Source organism: Brachionichthys hirsutus, chromosome 9 (assembly GCF_040956055.1).
Source record: "Brachionichthys hirsutus isolate HB-005 chromosome 9, CSIRO-AGI_Bhir_v1, whole genome shotgun sequence".
Classification (NCBI taxonomy): Eukaryota; Metazoa; Chordata; class Actinopteri; order Lophiiformes; family Brachionichthyidae; genus Brachionichthys; species Brachionichthys hirsutus.
The window spans coordinates 5,883,895-5,901,880 of record NC_090905.1 but is presented as its reverse complement, the minus strand read 5'-3'; the positions used below and the strand labels follow the sequence as shown (position 1 = coordinate 5,901,880).

The 17,986-nt window shown below is 42.3% G+C and overlaps 1 protein-coding gene across 1 annotated transcript in view; it reads right to left on the bottom strand.

Annotated features, from left to right (window-relative positions):
- celf5a (cugbp, Elav-like family member 5a) overlaps positions 1-17,986 on the bottom strand; it is a 149,599-nt gene that overhangs the window by 101,977 nt on the left and 29,636 nt on the right. Inside the window, exon 3 of the mRNA XM_068743522.1 lies at positions 15,757-15,811. Coding sequence (XP_068599623.1) covers positions 15,757-15,811 — 55 coding nt within the window. The remainder of the gene's footprint in view (positions 1-15,756; positions 15,812-17,986) is intronic.

The window sequence follows — 17,986 nt, the reverse complement described above, 5'->3', positions numbered from 1 at the left end:
GTGGATTTACTGTGCTGCTCCCACCTGGGCTCTGATAATATTGTTGGTGTCCAGAATAAACTATCGCTGCTGCCATTTGCACACATCTAAATCTTTGAGAGTAGACACTGTCAGTGAGCGGCTAACCATAAGCCATATTGCTATTGATTGCTGAAATTATAGAACAATTTCTTACCTGATGTTGAGGTGCACCAGTGGCAATGGCATGGGGGAGAGAAAAGGGGAGGGGGACAGAGGAGAGAGAGGAAGGATTTGATTAGCAGTAGTCTTACACTGTATAATGCAGCCTCATAGGTAGCACGGCCAGTGTCTCCCTTGAGCCGGTTCCAAGCCCGGATAAGTGCAGAGGGTTGCGGCAAGAATGGCATCTGGCATAAAACTTTGCCAAAATTAAGCAGGCAATCGACTAAGAGGTTGAGAAGTGCATACTGAATACTCCAGCTTTACAATGAAAGTCTGAATCAAAACACAACCTTTTACCTTTTGTTTTGCCATATCAAATTTAAAAAACATATCTGCCATGATTGCCTATAAACATGACAACGGACATGTCAATGCATGTTAATGTCATTGTTGCTATTGAATTAGGGGGAATTAAGGGGTAGATGACCGAATGGGTTATTAGGATCTTTTTAATAATCTAAAAAATATGATCTATAACTAATAATGTCTTCTACATCTCAAATAACATATCTATAAACAAGGTTGACTACCCATTCTCTTTTACAGAGTACACATTTCCTTATTCTTGTTCCAATCCCAGTGATAAAGACAAAGACATTCAAAGCCATGGGAATCCTCATCACCCCTAGATGTACTCCCCTCCTCCTTACAACCCTCGGTATAAATCTTGCTCCTACAGTGTATCCACAGGAGTCTCCCACTGCAAATGTGCTTTAAATACACAAAGAGTAACTGGCTTTGCCTTTACAGTAACATCACATAACCTATACAGCAGCAGAAGCAGCTTTAACAAGACTCAAGCTGTGAACTCCATCGACCAACCCTCTGCATATACATTTGTGGGAAGCAGTGCAAAGCCAAACTGAGGTACCCAATTTCAACAAACCTACACTTGGCAGGTGTGATGGTGAAAAGTGGACTGGATGGTGCGGAAGCCATGTATCTCAGTTTGGATTGTTCAGTAGGCGAGTGTTACTTTTATCAAATATCCCCACACAAGGACAGTTTGAAGAACTAAGTGTTTGGTTTGGTTTGTATACTTTTTCTGGCAGCATTAGACGCAGAACATTTATTTATGTGCAGTTTGAAATCTCCGCATTTCAGTTCCTCTCCACCTGCTTCATCTCACACTGTGTAAACAGCAGCATATCAGTGCCACATAGCAGCAGGAAGTTGCATAACCCTGAAACTACTAGGACCATTTTAATTGTCAATCCTGAAGTGTGTGGTGTCTTTAGTAAAAGGTAAACAGAAGGGCTTTGCCGATAATCTGTGTAACTTTCAAAATATCACCATCAGCATCACAGTCACTCCCAGCTATAGAGTCACCTCCCTACATTTTTAAGTAAGGATAATCCTCTTTTTTCAGATCCTGTCATTCAGAGCTCTCTCGACTGACAGATTCCCTTTTCAGATAAAGCCTGAGGATCTCCATCCAGATACTCACTAGAAAGCTGTTTTCCCTGAGATTACATCAGCTTTGGTTTTAAACAGCAATGCAATCCGGCATAGAGACACGCACACACACACACACACAAGATGATCACAGCTTTGCCTATCAGCTGCATGTTTCAAGAAGCTATAAAGAGATGCACAGCGAGGGCGTTAAATTTCCGTAAGCCCCAACTGTCCAGTTGGCCACACTGGAGGACTTTGGTGTGTAATTACTTAAAGGCCCTGTGCAATAGTCTAAAGCAGCACAGAGAAGGCGGGAAAGACGGATGTAGGACAAGAAGGTGGGATCAGGCAACGTCTGCGAGAGTAAAGGCTTTCAAGTTTGTCCTAAGCAAAAGAAAAGTATGGGGGATGAGTTAGAGGATATGTGTTACCCCCATGTTGCCATGCTGCAGTAGGATGCAGCCAACAGCTTGCGCCTGGGATCAGAAACAGAGATGAACTAAATCACTGTGAAATCAGAAATCAACCAGCAGCACCACATATGAGGTACACGTCAGAGCCAGTCAATGCGCTGAATCTGAGGCAACAACCTGGAGCTAGAATGCTCCAATAATGATAAATAAACAAAATTTTGGATCAGGAGCGATGGATGGGGGCTGGATGGAGAGAAATCAAGAGGGAGAGTTGTGGCAGTGCTGGGCAAATAAGCCTCAGGGGCTTATTTTCTTTTCCCAACATGAGATAGTTTTGGTTCTTTCAAAATGTATGTTTGAAGTTGGGGCTCAGCTGAACACAAGCTGTTTGAAAAAGACTGATGCAAGAGTGGAGTATAGGAAATGAGAGGAAGGCCAAAAAGAGGGAGAGAGAAAAGGGGGATGGAGGAAGACAGGAAAGGTTCCATGTCAAAATTGCAATCCTGAAACATTGAGAGAAAAGAATTTAGAAACAAGAAATTTGATGAAGCATCAGAAAGGTGGCATCCAGTGGTGCAAGGCAGATGTTGCAATGAAAATGTATTAGTATGATTTTAAGATAGCTTGATATAAAGGCTGATGATAATGTTAATGGAGGAAATACAATAAGTCTGAGTGGAAACCTCTACTTGTATAGCAATTACTTAAAATGTTATATAAAAAGGTATCATCATAAAAATGAATTTCAACATACCCTGATTGCATACATATTCTGCTCCTATTAGGAACTTACGTTGGAAAGTCAAAGAAGACAAAATGTATTTTTCCTTCCTCCCATCCAAAGCCTATCTAATGCCCAACACACACACACATTCATGCACAGACACACAATCACACAAATTTCAGCGACACTTTAATCAGAGTGCGCCATGCTCTGAGTCCAGACAAAGCCCAATCAGGCGGCGATAATTTGGCCTCTTCTTCAATCAGCAGCACCATAATTGCATCAGTCACAATCTCCTTTTCATCTCTCATCTCTGTGTCAGGGTGGCGGACAGCAGACAGAAGGACAGTCGTGGACTCAGACCTATCATTAAAACAGACAACAGAGAATCCAGGGGAACAATATGACAAATTGTTGTCATTTCCACAAGGCTCTATCAAGACCTCCCATGCATAAATGTTCAGGATGAAAATTAACATACCGGTATATTGTCTCTTGTTTATGTCAATAGGATATTATTTTTTTCTGGTACGTAATAAACTTTTTTTTACGAAAGTAATAGCTATATTACATATATTTTAGGAATTAGCTATAAACGCAAAGTATTTATGCCGCAAAATTTTCCAATTTAGTCTCGTGAGCCACATTCAGAGAAAGAGCCTTGTAGCCTGAAACAGAATCCCCACCTGGCCAGAGAAAGTCGATCACCTTGTTTGAGGGAAATGAACGGATTCATAACTAGTATGAGGGAAATGTAGGTGATCAGTGTCTCTTGGACAAAGCAGAGCTGAAATGCTGCACAACAGAGATTAAAGAGATTAATGCCTGAGCAATAAAACCTCCCTCATCAACCAATACATCTGTAGTAGGACTGCCAATATGGAACCAAATATAAGATGAGCTTGTCTCTCTCTCCAAACTAATGGATCCATGTTGGGTAGCACAGATAAAAGCAGACAGAAGAATCAATTCAGATGATCTATGAAAGTTATTAGTAATGACATTTATGAATATTTTATGGAAGGTAGAGAATGTCATAAATTTTTATATAAGGAAATGAGACAGGAATATAAAACAAACAGCATTAAACATTGACCATGGCCCATGTCAAAAGGATTGCATCCAGAATAACGGGTGAGTTTACAAGAAAGAGGCGGGTAGAATGAAAAAGAGGCGACAATCAGTCGCCCTTGTTATTTCTGCTTCTTTATGGAGATGGAAAGGTCAAGATAGTTTACCAGTGGAGAATAGCAGATGAACCAGTATGTGTGTGCGTGTGTTCCTACAAGTAAGAGGCCATCATCATTTATTAATTTATCGATTTAATCTTCGTTCATTCATTCATTTTCTTAACTGCTTAGTCCGGAATCCAGGTTGCAGTATCTACTGGAGCCGATCCCAGCAGTATACGGGTGAGTGGTGGGATACACCCTGGACAAGTCACCAGTCCATCACAGAGCCACACATAGACAGACAATCATTCACGCACACACTGACACCTGTGGACAATTTAGCATAACCAATTCATCGAAGTTGCATGTTTTTGGTGATGGGAGGAAGCCGGAGAACCCGGAGAGAACCCACACAGACACGGGGAGAACATGCAAACTCCTCACAGAAAGTTGGATTTGAACTTGTGAACTTCTTGCTGTTAGGCAACAGCGCTACTCACTTCGCCACCATGCTGCCCATCAATATCATCTGTCCCCAATTAATGTACTTTTCAATTCAGTGTGCTGCATTCCAATAACAGCCACCATATATTTTCCACATGCATATACAGGCAGCACGAGAGGGGAGCTAGACGGAAAGCTACGGCTCAAACAGCCGGATACTCTCAACCACAGGAGAAAACAAAGACACCTGATCCTTCACTTCAGACTACAGCACAGAGTAATTATCCTGCTCTGTTCATGTGCTCTTGAATAGATGCACCCTACATACTATTTACTATATCGAGTGCAACTCGTGCCCAGTTGGTTGGTTGGCTTACATACGGCAGGAAAGCACCCAAAATGTGTGATTAAATATTTTTAAACATTTTAAATAACGAGTAAAAAAAAACAAAAAACTACTGAACCAATTTCTCCAAATCTTAGTAGAGATTGCGTGATACGAGCTCGGCTGGCAGGATTGTTCGGTCTTGGCCTCTGCCGAGAGCTAGTTCCTCTCTGTCTTCTCCCCACCTTGTGTTCACCTCCTTAAATGTATATTAACATGACAGTTAGTGAACCAGAGCGCATCCTCCTGTGAGTACCTGTCATGTTAGGTGAGGTCTATAAAAAGAGCAGCTGATCTCCGGCACAGATGACCAGGAAAAAGTACAAATATAGAGACATTGCTCATTTTCATTGGGATGGCACTCAAGCAAAGACACTGAAATGCACTATAAATATAGGTGGAGGAGCTGACATTTTTACTCCAGACCATAGTCAAAGTGCAGAAGCTGAGGTGGTGTGTACTGATGTCCTTGCCTCAGTTAGTGTATATCACTTTAAAGTGGCTGTATTTTGCAATTTAGGGCTGACGTGAGCAGATTTCATGGGGACATCAGAGGCATGGAACATCTGGCGAGCATTTAGGCTGTTTATAAAAACAGGAAGTCCTCTCTGGCCTGTTTTTCACACTTCATTTAATGCCATGGATTGATGTCAAAACTCTGCGTGTGCATGTGTGCATGTGTGTGTGTGTGTGTGTCTGCATGGAAAGGAAAGACTGCCATGCTTTAATTCCTGCATATGCCTATACACATAATCCATCCCGGTTTGAACAACAGTTGACATGCCACAACGTCGCATCTTAGAGCAATCTAATTATTGACCACACACATGCAGCTCTGAAGGTATGTGCAGCTTTGGAGTATCTCTCCCTCTGGCCGCGACAGTTGTTTTGTCAGAGGCCATGCTGAAGAATAGCATGTGGCCTAGAGGAGGTGATTAGCATTCACACGGCACCTGCTGCCAACCAGTATGCCCATGCATGCCACAGATAATTACAGTGATTTTGTGGAGGAGTGGAGTGCAGTGGTAATTGTAGTCTTGGCAGAGCAATGGGAGAAGAGAGGAAGGAGGACAGTATTTTCACTATCTCATGCCACCGAGCTGTTGGCTGTTGTGTGGGTGTGTGCATGCACACAAACACACAAAGATAGAATTCTGGCTAAAGCGGAGGCCGACACACACACACACGTCAAAAAAAACCATAATTAAGCCTTGCTACCATAGCAACACCTTGCTGGACGGATAATAGTGTTAGGCTAAAGCGGCGTTAACATTTAGAATGGTAATCAGAAGACCTAATGGCACGGATGTCTACAGGCCCGCTATAAGTAGACCTGCCAGGACTCCATAGATCTGCTTTATTAAAAACAACCCTTAGCCATTAAACACTTGTCTCTGCACATTCACTTAGCATGGCTGTTGTGCCATCACTTCAGCCATTACAAATTATGTTATTTAGTAAACGTCTGCTGCGACACCCGAGGGATGGCAGCGGGGGTGGGAGTAGGGGTTGATGAAGGGAACCTATAATATTACATAAAGTGTTAGCACGGTGTAAAGCTCCAAAGATTGCTGTTAAGGTTTTCATTACACAAAATGAGTAATTGCTTGTCATTTGGAGCTGGCATATCCCACAATCATCTTCGCTTCTGTGCCATCAATCAAGCGTTTAAACGCCGATGAGTCGGCTCACATTTAAAGCAGGGCAGCCAAGCCACAATGCACAGGGGAAACTCATTGTTTGCTTCTTTACTCCTCAGAGCTCAGCGACTCTGTGTGCGTGTGCATGTGTGTGTGTGTGATTTGTTTGCATGTGTACAACTTTAAAGTATGGTTACACACACACAGCAACACTATCAGACACTCTTCATTTGGCTGAGTGGAGTGAGGTCAAATATTCACCTGTACCTACAAGCACAGAGCTCCGTGATCTGAGAGTAATGGTAAAGTTATCCTTACTTATTCTTCGATTCACGACTCGGAGGACATGCGGTAAACAGCCACACACCTCCCTCTCCCAGAAATACCTCCTTCTCCCCAATCAGGAGGAGAGCGGCAGAGGGCAGAATGGGACAGGAGATGAGAATAAGGACAGCAGGGAGAGAAGGAGCACGCCACGTCAGTCAACCAAATGATTTTCGCAGTAAAGTAAAGCTCAAGTGGAACAACAGCTAACTCTCCACTGGAGCCTGAACCATCATCTCTCTCTCCCCTCACTTCTCATCTCCCCCCCTCCCCACATTTGCTCTCGATTCCAACCAAATCTCAAGCTTGGTTTGACGGCAATAAAGTGTGCCGCTCAGGCAGGGAGAGCAAGTAATACAGTTTTTTTTTTCTCAAATGGATCATTTTGGGCTATGATATAGCCAGAAGGCAGAAGATGAATAGTTTACAAAATGATGGAAAGAAATGACTCAAACTACAGAGAAAGACGAAGATTTATGGACAGCAATGAAACCTACACAACAACACATTAAATTCAGACAGACAGTCAGTAATTAGAAGCATGACACATTAAGATTTGATTTAGTTCCCAAGATTACAACCAATGAACAACTCGTATTCTAAAAAAATATATTCTGGTCACATCACTATTAAAGCTATTTCTTTTTCAGCGACAAACTCAGTCAGTGGTTTTGTGGTGAAGTACAATCTGTTCCTCTGCATGTATCCATTATGAACTGGCATTCTGTCGAGAGTTAAAAGTTGCGTATGAATAGCAGGGAAATGGGCAGCATGAAACCGAACTGGAGCCCAGGGGCCAGGGCACAGTAAACATGTATTCATAGCCAGTACACAGCTAATGCTGGGACCGAACGATCAATACCTTAATGGAATTAGCCTGGCTTTGAAACATGACTGCCAATCGTATTTACTGAAGGCTGTTTGTTTGCTATAGACCAGAGCCTGACTCAATATTTTAAAAAGCTAGGCACAAGGTACAAATGCAGCCCAAGCCAAAAACAGCAGCATGAGGTAAGATATCGTCATTGTGCAAAAAAGAATGTGAGTACAATTACAAGTTGTTGGTATTTGGTGTATAATTTCTATGTTGTAAGATGGCGAGAGGTCATTTAATGTGGGGGGGGGGGGGGGGGGGGATGTGGTAACTAACAACTAAGCACTTTTTCTACAGCTTCTAAGTCTGCGCTGGTAAAACCAGCCTGTAATCAAAGAATAAATCCTGCTTACATCTGACTGTAGGAAGCAGAGAGGTGAAACACCAAGACATCCACACACACATTAAAATATGCCCCTACACATACACAACAAAGCCAAGCTCACCACAGGGACAGTGGGTGCGGCACGCGATTAAGGGCAGAGAACAGATGCCCACCTGCTCCCCCTGAACATCGCCATGCCTTGGCAATGCTAAGGTGCCCGGGGTTGCCCCTAGGTGCCTTAATACACTGTTTCCATCTGTTGCCTGCAAAGTGAAGGGCAGAGACATCCAATACATGGGCTTTAACCCCCTCCGCCATCACACACTGCTTCGACTCCCCCTCCTCTGTGCTGCCATCGCTGCAGCTTCCACCAACCAAGCCACTGTGAGAGAAAACTTGTACATTATGGGAATAACGCAGCCTGAGTCTTCTCTTCAAGCCATCACACGAACTAAGCAACGTCTGTACATTTCAGCTGACAGGACAGCGCTGTCCATTTAGCATAATGACGGCATGAATGTGAGGAGGGACGGAAGAGATGACGAAAACTGTCCAGCATGTCTTTTTTGATTCAGTTCAATCTCATCCATTTATCAAAGAAAGGCCTGCATTTGCACGCTGAGAAAAACAGCAGGGAGATGAAGAGTAGGTTTGTAGCACAGTGTGCTACAAATGGGATGAACCATTGTTAATTACAAATGGTGTGCTGAAATTCCTGTCAGTCAAATGACAGTGATTCTGGCCTTTTTTTTTCTTGCTTTACTACAGTTCTAAATGATTGTTATCAGCACAAACCATGGCTTTATTCTAATTACCTTGTAAATAAACTTGCTTGTCATTACTTTTCAAACCAATTACAGGCTGCCTAATGGAAGAGCTTAATTAGCAGACACTCTAGCAGCAAAAACAAAAGAGACAGGGGGAAGAAAGGGGATGAAAAGAGAAAGAGGACAAATTGTGGGGGGGGGGGGGGGAGATTACATTCTCTGTGTAATTATATAGTCATCAGATGTTTTTTTTCCATCTCATCTGCTGTTTTGCGGTGCCACAATGGAGGTTGGACCCCTCTCTTCTTTCTTTGTCTATAAAGCACACAGCTGACAATGGAGCACTCGGCAGGCGGTGACCTGGACCCCCTAATAGTGCAAACGCAGCCGTGGCGCTTGCAGCGGGGGGACAGGAAAGAGCACAATACTGCATGTTAGACAGAATGCCTGACCCTAACGGCTCTGCCAAACTACAACAAAATACACAGTATACACTGTATATACATAACATAATTATACAAATTTTATACATAACATTTGTTTTGTTGTTTCTGTCGGATATTAAACAACTATTATTTGTGTCTATGTGTCAATTAAACTCAAAATTATGTACAATTAACTTCATTTAGCCAAAATGCTTTGTATTTCTTTACCTCTACTCAAAAGTAATATTTGTTCCAGTTTAAATTATTGGTCAATAAACGTAAGTAATTCAATGCGAATGGTTTCCTCCAACTGTTTGAGTCGAGGTAGCTCACCAGGTTCGACAGTGTGTTTGGGATAATGGGTAGTTTTCCATTCACTGTCAAGGCTTGTCACCATTATTATAATTAGAGTCCATTTTCTCAGACAGAGAGCTTTGGCAGAGAGAAGTATCCGTCTGTCAGTCGTACGAGATGTTCTATTCCTTGTAACGGCCTCTGAATGGGTTCGAACCAAGTGGCCAATGGAACGACTGTCCAGTATTTCCCAGTATTCATTAAACCTTTTCTAATGACTAATGCTGGACAAATATAATGTAGAGAGGAAAGTAGAATATGGCAAAACACTGTCAGAGGCTTGGAAATAGTCAACTCAAAATGGTTATGTGCTGCTGTTAACCGTGACATGTATTCCCCCATTAAGGAAGAAAGAAGAAAATAGCTGTAACTATCTCTAAGCTGACAGGAGTGCTGGCCTATTCCATGGAGGGGAAAGCATTTCTTCAGCAGTGCTGTTATCAGCCACAGTCCATCTGACTGGGGGGGGGGGGGGGGGGCTGCTTAGGAGAAGGGGGAGTGGAGTAGTGAGGGGGTGAGAGGTGTGATTACAGACATGTTAAGACCTGAGAGAGAGATCTGTAGCCACAGAGATTAGACACTCATCATTCACAGAAAGCTGGGGATGGAAGGAAAGAAGGATGAGGGGTGGGGAAATGGCGATGGAGGTGGCAGCCCTGTTTGGGGTTTAATATAAGAATTCTGCCAGCATAATTACGTTTCAGCCGTTATCCTCGGCTCCATCGGGCCTCGTTTGGCGACAGTTTTGGGGGCTTTATCTGCTGCCATTCGCTCCCTATCCAGACCCAATCAAATTTGCTCCGGCAAGCAAGGGACAGGCAGAGGAGGGTGGGATACAGCAATGATAAGAGGGAGGAGACTTGTGTTTTTTCTGTGTGAGGGATTTTTTTTTTTTTTTTTACGAACAGGTTGCTTGGCATGCTTATCTTGCTTTCATTAGTGGGCTGTCATTCTGTGCCGGCAGCCAAAGAGCAAGGCTGGAATGCAGGCAGGGAAGAGTGAAAACCATACAGAGAAAGAAAGACGAGCAGGTAGAGAGGGAGACAGATATGGGTGAAGGGATGTGGGAAAAGGAGTAGACAGGATAGCGTCAGCCATGTTCTCTGAACTGGAGCATCCTGACAGCCACGTGTCTCGAGTGACGCGCAAATTGAGTGAAACACTTACCTGATGAAAGCTTATATAATGATTTAATCTATATATGTGGGTAAAATCAACACTCTACCACCAAAGCTGAACCTTCAGTCTATATCAGACAATTCAAGGCTATTTGTTTCATTTGAAAGCTCATGTTTGTATCCAATATGACTACCGGTACTTGCGTTTCTTGTCTGACATCTTTTTGATCTCACCATGTTTGACTTGGCAAGTCCGATGTTACTATTCCCAGTCTGGTCCAGGCTTGATGGGAAAAAAAGCTCCCTTCCAGCCCAACATACTGGAGCAAACGTACAGCAATGTTCTCTGTATTTTAGTGCAATCAGCCTCCTTAATTCACAACAATGCCCTGTGTCTATTAGTAGGAATAATACGATGTATCAGCCACCTACTAAGGACCTAGAGCAGCACATAGCCACACACCCACGCAATTACATGTGCACGCACATACACACATGCTTTACAACTATTCTATTGTGTAGGAGGTCTGCAAGCTGCCTGTGCAGTTTCCATTTTAAAATGTATTCTCCCTTGGACCATCAAAATTGCCTCCTCCATGCTGAAAATATTCCCTGCCATTTTCCTAGCATTAGTCATGGCAGGGCCATTTTTCTGAAAGAAAAAGATGAGGAAACTGCACAGGGTGGCAATGTAAATACTGCATGTACTGCATGATTGTCTATATTTGTGACAACTCACACTCAAGTATAGTATGTTTGAATGTGAAGTGCAAATAGGAGTGGACTTGTATGTGTCTGTCATTATACTGGTCATACAGCACTGGACTAATGATACTGGTGCTTCTGAGATTATTCTGTTCTCATTGTGTGAATAAATAATTCCATCAACAGTGACATTAAAAAGCCTTTTTAAACATGAAATGAACACACATACATTTTAAAATGTGTAAGAATCCCCTTTAGACTAGGATACAAGTTTGAATTTTAAACATAATGTGTGCATAAGTACTACAAAACACAATTACACTGACCTTGAAAAAGTGTGTGCTCTCAGTGGCGCAGTAATATAAGTGAGCGTGTTCAGCAGACCTGGGTGAACACCCTGTCATCGTGATGTTAGCTCGGCTGATTGCAAATGAAAAGTTGGTGCAGGTACATGGTTTAATTACAAAATAAATTGATTCCTGTCTGTGTGAAATTATTACCTTTGAAATTTGATTTAACATGAAAGAATAATATACGGGAATATCATGTCACACGGCAGGTATTTCATATAAATCATATTTGAGACTAACAACATTATCTCAAATTGCATATGTTATGCGCTGCATGCTTTGTCACATGCATAAATGCCACTGTGCTTACATGGAACAATTTGCAGGGCTTGACAGGATGTGAGAGTTAGTTTCAAACCTTAAATAACTCAGTAAATAGTGGGAAACGTCTCTGCAAATGAGGAGGGAAAAAATAAGCAAAGCACGTTATCTTCGGAATGTCAGGGGGCAAAAGTAGCATAGATTAAAGAATGAATAAAAAGGAGCTAAAAGGAGCATGAACTATATTTTTGTTCTGAGCCTGCAGTTTATCTATATTTGGGCATAAGAACATTTTAATATCGCAATCACATTATGCAGTGACACTTCAAAGTATTTACTGAACCATCACCTCGGGTTAGGATTTAAATTCTGAATGAATGTATTTATGGATAAGGCAGGTAGCGCTGGATCTATTCTGACAGATTGGAACAGAAGAGCAAAATATGCTAAAACCAGGTGAAGGTTAGCATAGCCCCACAAGGTATCAATCTCCATGACAGAACACGACAGACAGATGGAGAGCAAGTGGAGCCCAGAGTGGAGAGAATAACCAAAGAGTGACTGATGGGGGGGGGGGGGGGGGCAAGAGTGATGTGAGAGTGAAGGCAAATGTAAAAGGAGATGAGGGTTGGCTAGATCAATAGAGAAGTGTTGCCATGGCAACAGGTCATTGTGAGCCCTCATTGTCATGTTTCATTTCTACTTTTTTCCAGTACCACCTTCACAAATAATGTAAAAAGAAAATCAATTAAGGGCATCTTTTAAATGCTAAAATGGATGTTGCATCACAGATACAAGAAGGCCACAAGCCTTGAATCCTAGAGAGACATGACAGATCTTTACTCTGATTGTATAACGAGGAGCCACTTACTGGAAACATTGTGACCGTCTTTAAAAGGGGGATTCTGCTTGTAAATGACCATTCACCGTAAAGAGACCTCATCTGCAAGGCTCGAGACAATGTCTGATCCTCAAATAGTGAGAGGCTAACAGTAAGTGCAAGCCAAACATGCAACTGTCTATCTTCCACCACACACCGGCTAAAATAAATATAAAAAGTATTGTACATGAGCATGAAAACCAATTCTGATGTCCATATTATGATTGTAAAGGTTACTAGGGCTGAACTTGGCATAGGTTGATCACACTTTACACAAGAAATCTTGTGATCACAAGAAAATCAGAGAAATTCTTTATACCTTGAAATAAATAGCCCCAGCATGTGCACTATAATAAAGAGCAGTGTGCTTGCAACCATGAGGCTTGTTTCAGAGCTGTTCTAATGTTCTCTTCATTTGGAAAGGGAGGGGCTAGTGTTTTTGGTTCTACATGAGTGAAACACAATGTTAATTAACTATGGAGTTAATGTGTGAGAGAGTGGAAGGAGTGTGTGTGTGTGTGCATGTGCGTGCGCACACTACCCATTCTGCTTATCGGTTTCAGGAGTCGGCTCCGTCCTCCTTATACTCGTTGTCATCCAGCCAAATGTTGTTATTGGTGAAAGGAAGAGACTCCCCGTCTTCTTTTGTAATTTGCTGCTGGAATTTATTATAGTCGAGGACGTGTGCAGCTGATGCTCTAATCACCCTGGATCTATGCGATCCATTTTTCAGATGGAGAGAGGCAGCCATCTTCCGCGGGCCCAGATGGTGTCATTATTGTGGTAAGGCTGAATGATTATACACCCTCACACTGGGAGAAACAATGGTTGAGAGTTCTACAGGCGGAATTCCTGAGAAATGCTCTCTCTCTCTCTCTCTCTCTCTCTCTCTCTCTCTCTCTCTCTCTCTCTTGCTCTCTTTCTCTTTCTCTCGTTACTCACTCTTATTTCTCCCTATTATTTCTAGTTTCTCCACCATCTTATTCCTTTGCAATGACTCTACTTTCTCTTCACTCCTGTCACTCTTAAGTCTTGTCTTAATCTCCTCTACTTTCTCTTAAACAATTAATACACAAAAGCACAAGCATGCAAACATGGAGGTATGAAGCTGCACAGGGACTCGCTCGCAGCTACATCCCATCCTTCCCTCTGTGGTAGACTGAGATAGGAGCAGCTGACTGGAAGCCAACAGGGTGGCGTGCCAGGCAATCTCGTCAATTCCGATTGGCAAGGAGCACCTGTCGTCAAAATGAGGCCCGATGGAGAGACCTGAATTTGAGAGAGTGACGGAGAGAGGCGTGATACACCTGACAGACCAAAACTCAAGATGGAGGGGCGGGTAGGATGGAGAGAAAGGGAAGGAGGGAGGTCAAAAGAGAGAAAGGCAGTGCAGTGAAGGAAAATACCACCAAGGGGAGAACCTCTCCAAAGTATATGTGAAAGGAAGAGATAAAGAGAAGAGAAGGCGGTTGCTGTTATGACTAACAATGGGCTGAAGAGTGGGCTTGAGCTGCAGAATGTGATCCAGCGGGATGCAGGGTTTTTGAGAATGGAAAAGTGAAGCGAGGGTCCCATTTTATTATTTTTACTTTTATTGTCTATTTATTTTGCCAGATTTCTGTGAAGTTTAAATACAGCCAAATGTATTAATAGCAGAATAAGACAAAAACGTCATGGACAAAACGCACACACACACACACACTGACAGAAACACACATAAAGTATCATGCAATGCAAACACCACAGATGCATGCATGACACTCCACAAAGATAGATACATTATGCATTATACAGTGTAGCTACACTTAGCATGTTCATATGTTGTTAACACCATACATGCACAATCACACTTAGTAACACCCGTCGAGACATACATTTCCAGTTTTCCCTTTAAGGCATTTATTCCCTCATCAAGCCACTCTCGGTTTCACCGTGCAGCCTAATAAGCTCTTCCCTGTCTTCAGCTGAGCAACAATCACTACTCTTGATGCTTCCTGCTTTTGTTGTCTCTCTTCGCTCATGTCTGCATTCTCTCCATCCACGATTATTTCATCAGCCATCCAGGACACCTCACGTCTGTTTCCTCAGACCACCTCTTTCCGGTGATACTCTCCCACTAATGTTCCTGTTTTTCTCTATCTCAGTATTTCTTTTTATGTCTTGTCTCTCTCACTTATCTCTGTCCCCTTTCTTGTGACAGAGAGCTCTCCTCATCTCCAGCACAAGCCCACAGTTCCCTCGCAGCAGCATCTGCTTATATAACTGAGTTTGCGTGTGCTTTTCAGACGCTGCTTTGCTCCTGGTGTTCCTCATTTCTTCCTCTTTCTGTCACCGTTGTTCTTACCCATCATACACAGTCTTCCCCAGCTGTGTTTCCTGTTGCAAACTTTACCATTTTGATGTCTTTTTGTATCGCAATTGTCTCCTCCTCTCCACTACATCATTCATCCTCGCTCCCTCGCTATCTGCCCCCACCCATTTGCTGTCTGCGCTCATTTTGATTCTCTCTTCTTCATCTCCACACTCGCTACCTTCCTTGTCACACTCTTTTCCCTTCTTTTCCTTTGTCTTTTTTCTGCCCACCCTCTTTCACATGAATATTGCGATGGCATAATTGCACAATGCCAGTGAGGAAAAGGGGGCGGCAGAGTGCCATTTCTATATACTCCTCACACATCCTCTGGTGAATATGGGAAAGAATGTTTGGGAGGAGAAAATACGCTGAATATTTCTCACATTATACTGAACGTTAATCAGTGCGACTTCACTTAATCTACATGTGGACAAATGAGTCAAGCAAATGTAATTTTTTAAGGCAAAACAACCAAAGCCATAATTTGGTGTCATTCAGTGCTGAGAAGTCTGTCTCTGCAAACACACATGGCAAAGTGCCTAGACCTCTCATGAGGATGTAAGGAGTGAAGAGGAAAAGAGGAATGAGAGAGAGGGGTAGAAAAATGGTAATGCACTCCCCCAGCACACAACGAGCCACATGGAGGGGCCAGATAAGACACCCTGGCCCCTGCTCTGACTGCTGGAGTAAAGCCTCTCCACCGACGCAAGCGATGACTGCAAGGCTTTGGCCGACGCTTCGCTCTATCCATCTATAGCCCAGTGATGCCTCTATTACAATGGCTGCCCCACAGCTACGTTGGCCTGCGCCAGCTGCACAGGAATATAATTAGAGGAACCATGACATGCCCTGGACACTGGCAATTGATCTGAGTGACAGTTCAATATTTCCACTAGGGAAATAAAACTTAGTTTGCCACTGAGGCATGAGTTGGAATGTGGGTAGGGAGCATTTTGGTTGAAGGGTAAAAGAGGACGGAAAGTGAATTTGGTGGAGAACTAACTCTTTGGTGCATACGAGCAGGTTGTTAAACAACTCTGTGTTGCATGTGGGTCTGTTTATGCATGGATTCCGTACGATGACTGGTGCAACATAGATGGCAACTTCTCATTTGATGTAGTGAGTTCTTCTTCTTCTTAATAATGTCTAATCCTGACAACGGTCTTCCATCAGACCCAACCACAACCAGTGACAGGAGCTGCACTTAACAGTGTCAAACCCATCTGCTTTTCTATCTCTCAAAAAGCAATAAACTGTGTGGTGACACTTTTCTATGGTGAGACTGAGTGCTGGTTTGAGCAAATCCAGGTCAGACTGACAAATACACTGGTTTGTGTCGACATTTTGGGGTTGTTCTAATGTTTGCTTCTGTTGTTTCCTCTGAGGCTCTGGGGAGGCTTTCAGCTTGACAGCATCACCACAGTTCCCACAAGTCTGCCGCTAGGTCACATGTTCGGAGAGAATGAGAGCCAAAGACAGACAGTTGGAGTATGAAAGAAGTGAGAGAGCCGTGGCAATAAAAGGATGACAATAATCTGAGACAGAAATTAAGGTTGTGAAATGTTTATGGGGACACACATCGTCTTGCTTTTTATGGAGGCATTTTTCTCATTAAATATTTATATATTAGGACCGACAGAGTTCTAGAAGGTGCACTGCAATGCATCTTACAATGGAAGCCACTTGCATTGGAATGAAAACATAATGACACATATCAAAAGATGTTGATTTGCAGCTCAGTCATGAATTATTTTGCATTATGCCTCTGTGCATTAATTCACTCAAAGCTACTTTTCATGTTTGGTGCATCACATCATTAACATTTCAATAGTAAAAAGCTTTTATGTTCTACAGATTTACTTGCCATTTTTCTTTACAGTTGAATTATAAAAAGATGCAGATTATTTAATTAACTTTACTTGGATGCAGTTGTTCTGCACTTTAGCTCAATGTGTATTTTTTAATAAAAAGCAATTAAAGTGGTTGACTTTTCTATAGCAAATGTATTACCTTCTGGTTTATTTCCGGTACACAAACATACCAGGCAGTGTTTTGGATAGAAAAGTGTGAACGCTCTCAGATTATCATAAAACTAATGATGTGTGTTACATTTAAAGTGAGTTGTGGCTCTTTATTGACCTTCACCTGTTCTATTATGGGTTTGTGTATATCTTAATGTATATTCTTGTTTTCATGGGTGTACTTTCTTCCTGTGTGCCACTTCCTGCTGCTTTGTGTCTGATTGACACTCCTGTCTCTTCACCTGTTTCTAGTTACCTCAGTGTGATCTATGTGTTTCCCCCTTTGAGTTTATGGTTTCCTAAATCCTAACAGTGTGTGAATGATAGACAATAGTCAATTATATTGATGGTGAGGGGCAATAAAGAATTGGACCCAGCTATATTGAATTGCCTGGAATCTGTCATAGTTACAAACTGATAAATTCTAAATCATTCACTGAAGACAATCATACTCCTTTTCTTTTCAGTTTGCAAATGTAATTTTAGCCTAATTGTACAAATGTGTATTTTCTTTTAATACCCATCCTTCGAGAGGTTTAAAGTTAAAGCACACATCTCAGTCTTGAAGCATCTTAAAATGCACAAACCCTTCTAACTATGTGGGATGATTTCTTTATATTTTTTATAGGATGTAAAAAAAAAAGTGGTCTATTCTTAGTTTTACTATAATTATTTATTTATCTTATCCTTACTTCTTTGTCCTTCCCATATTGTCCTGTTCTCAAACCATATTCTTCTTCTTTTTCTACATCGTCTCCCCTCTTTCCAGATTCTGTCTGAGTCTTTTCTTCCATGCTTCTGTTACCCCCGTAGCATTGAGGCTATTCAAAGCAGGCACCCAGTGAGAGCTTCATGTGTCATCTGCCAGGG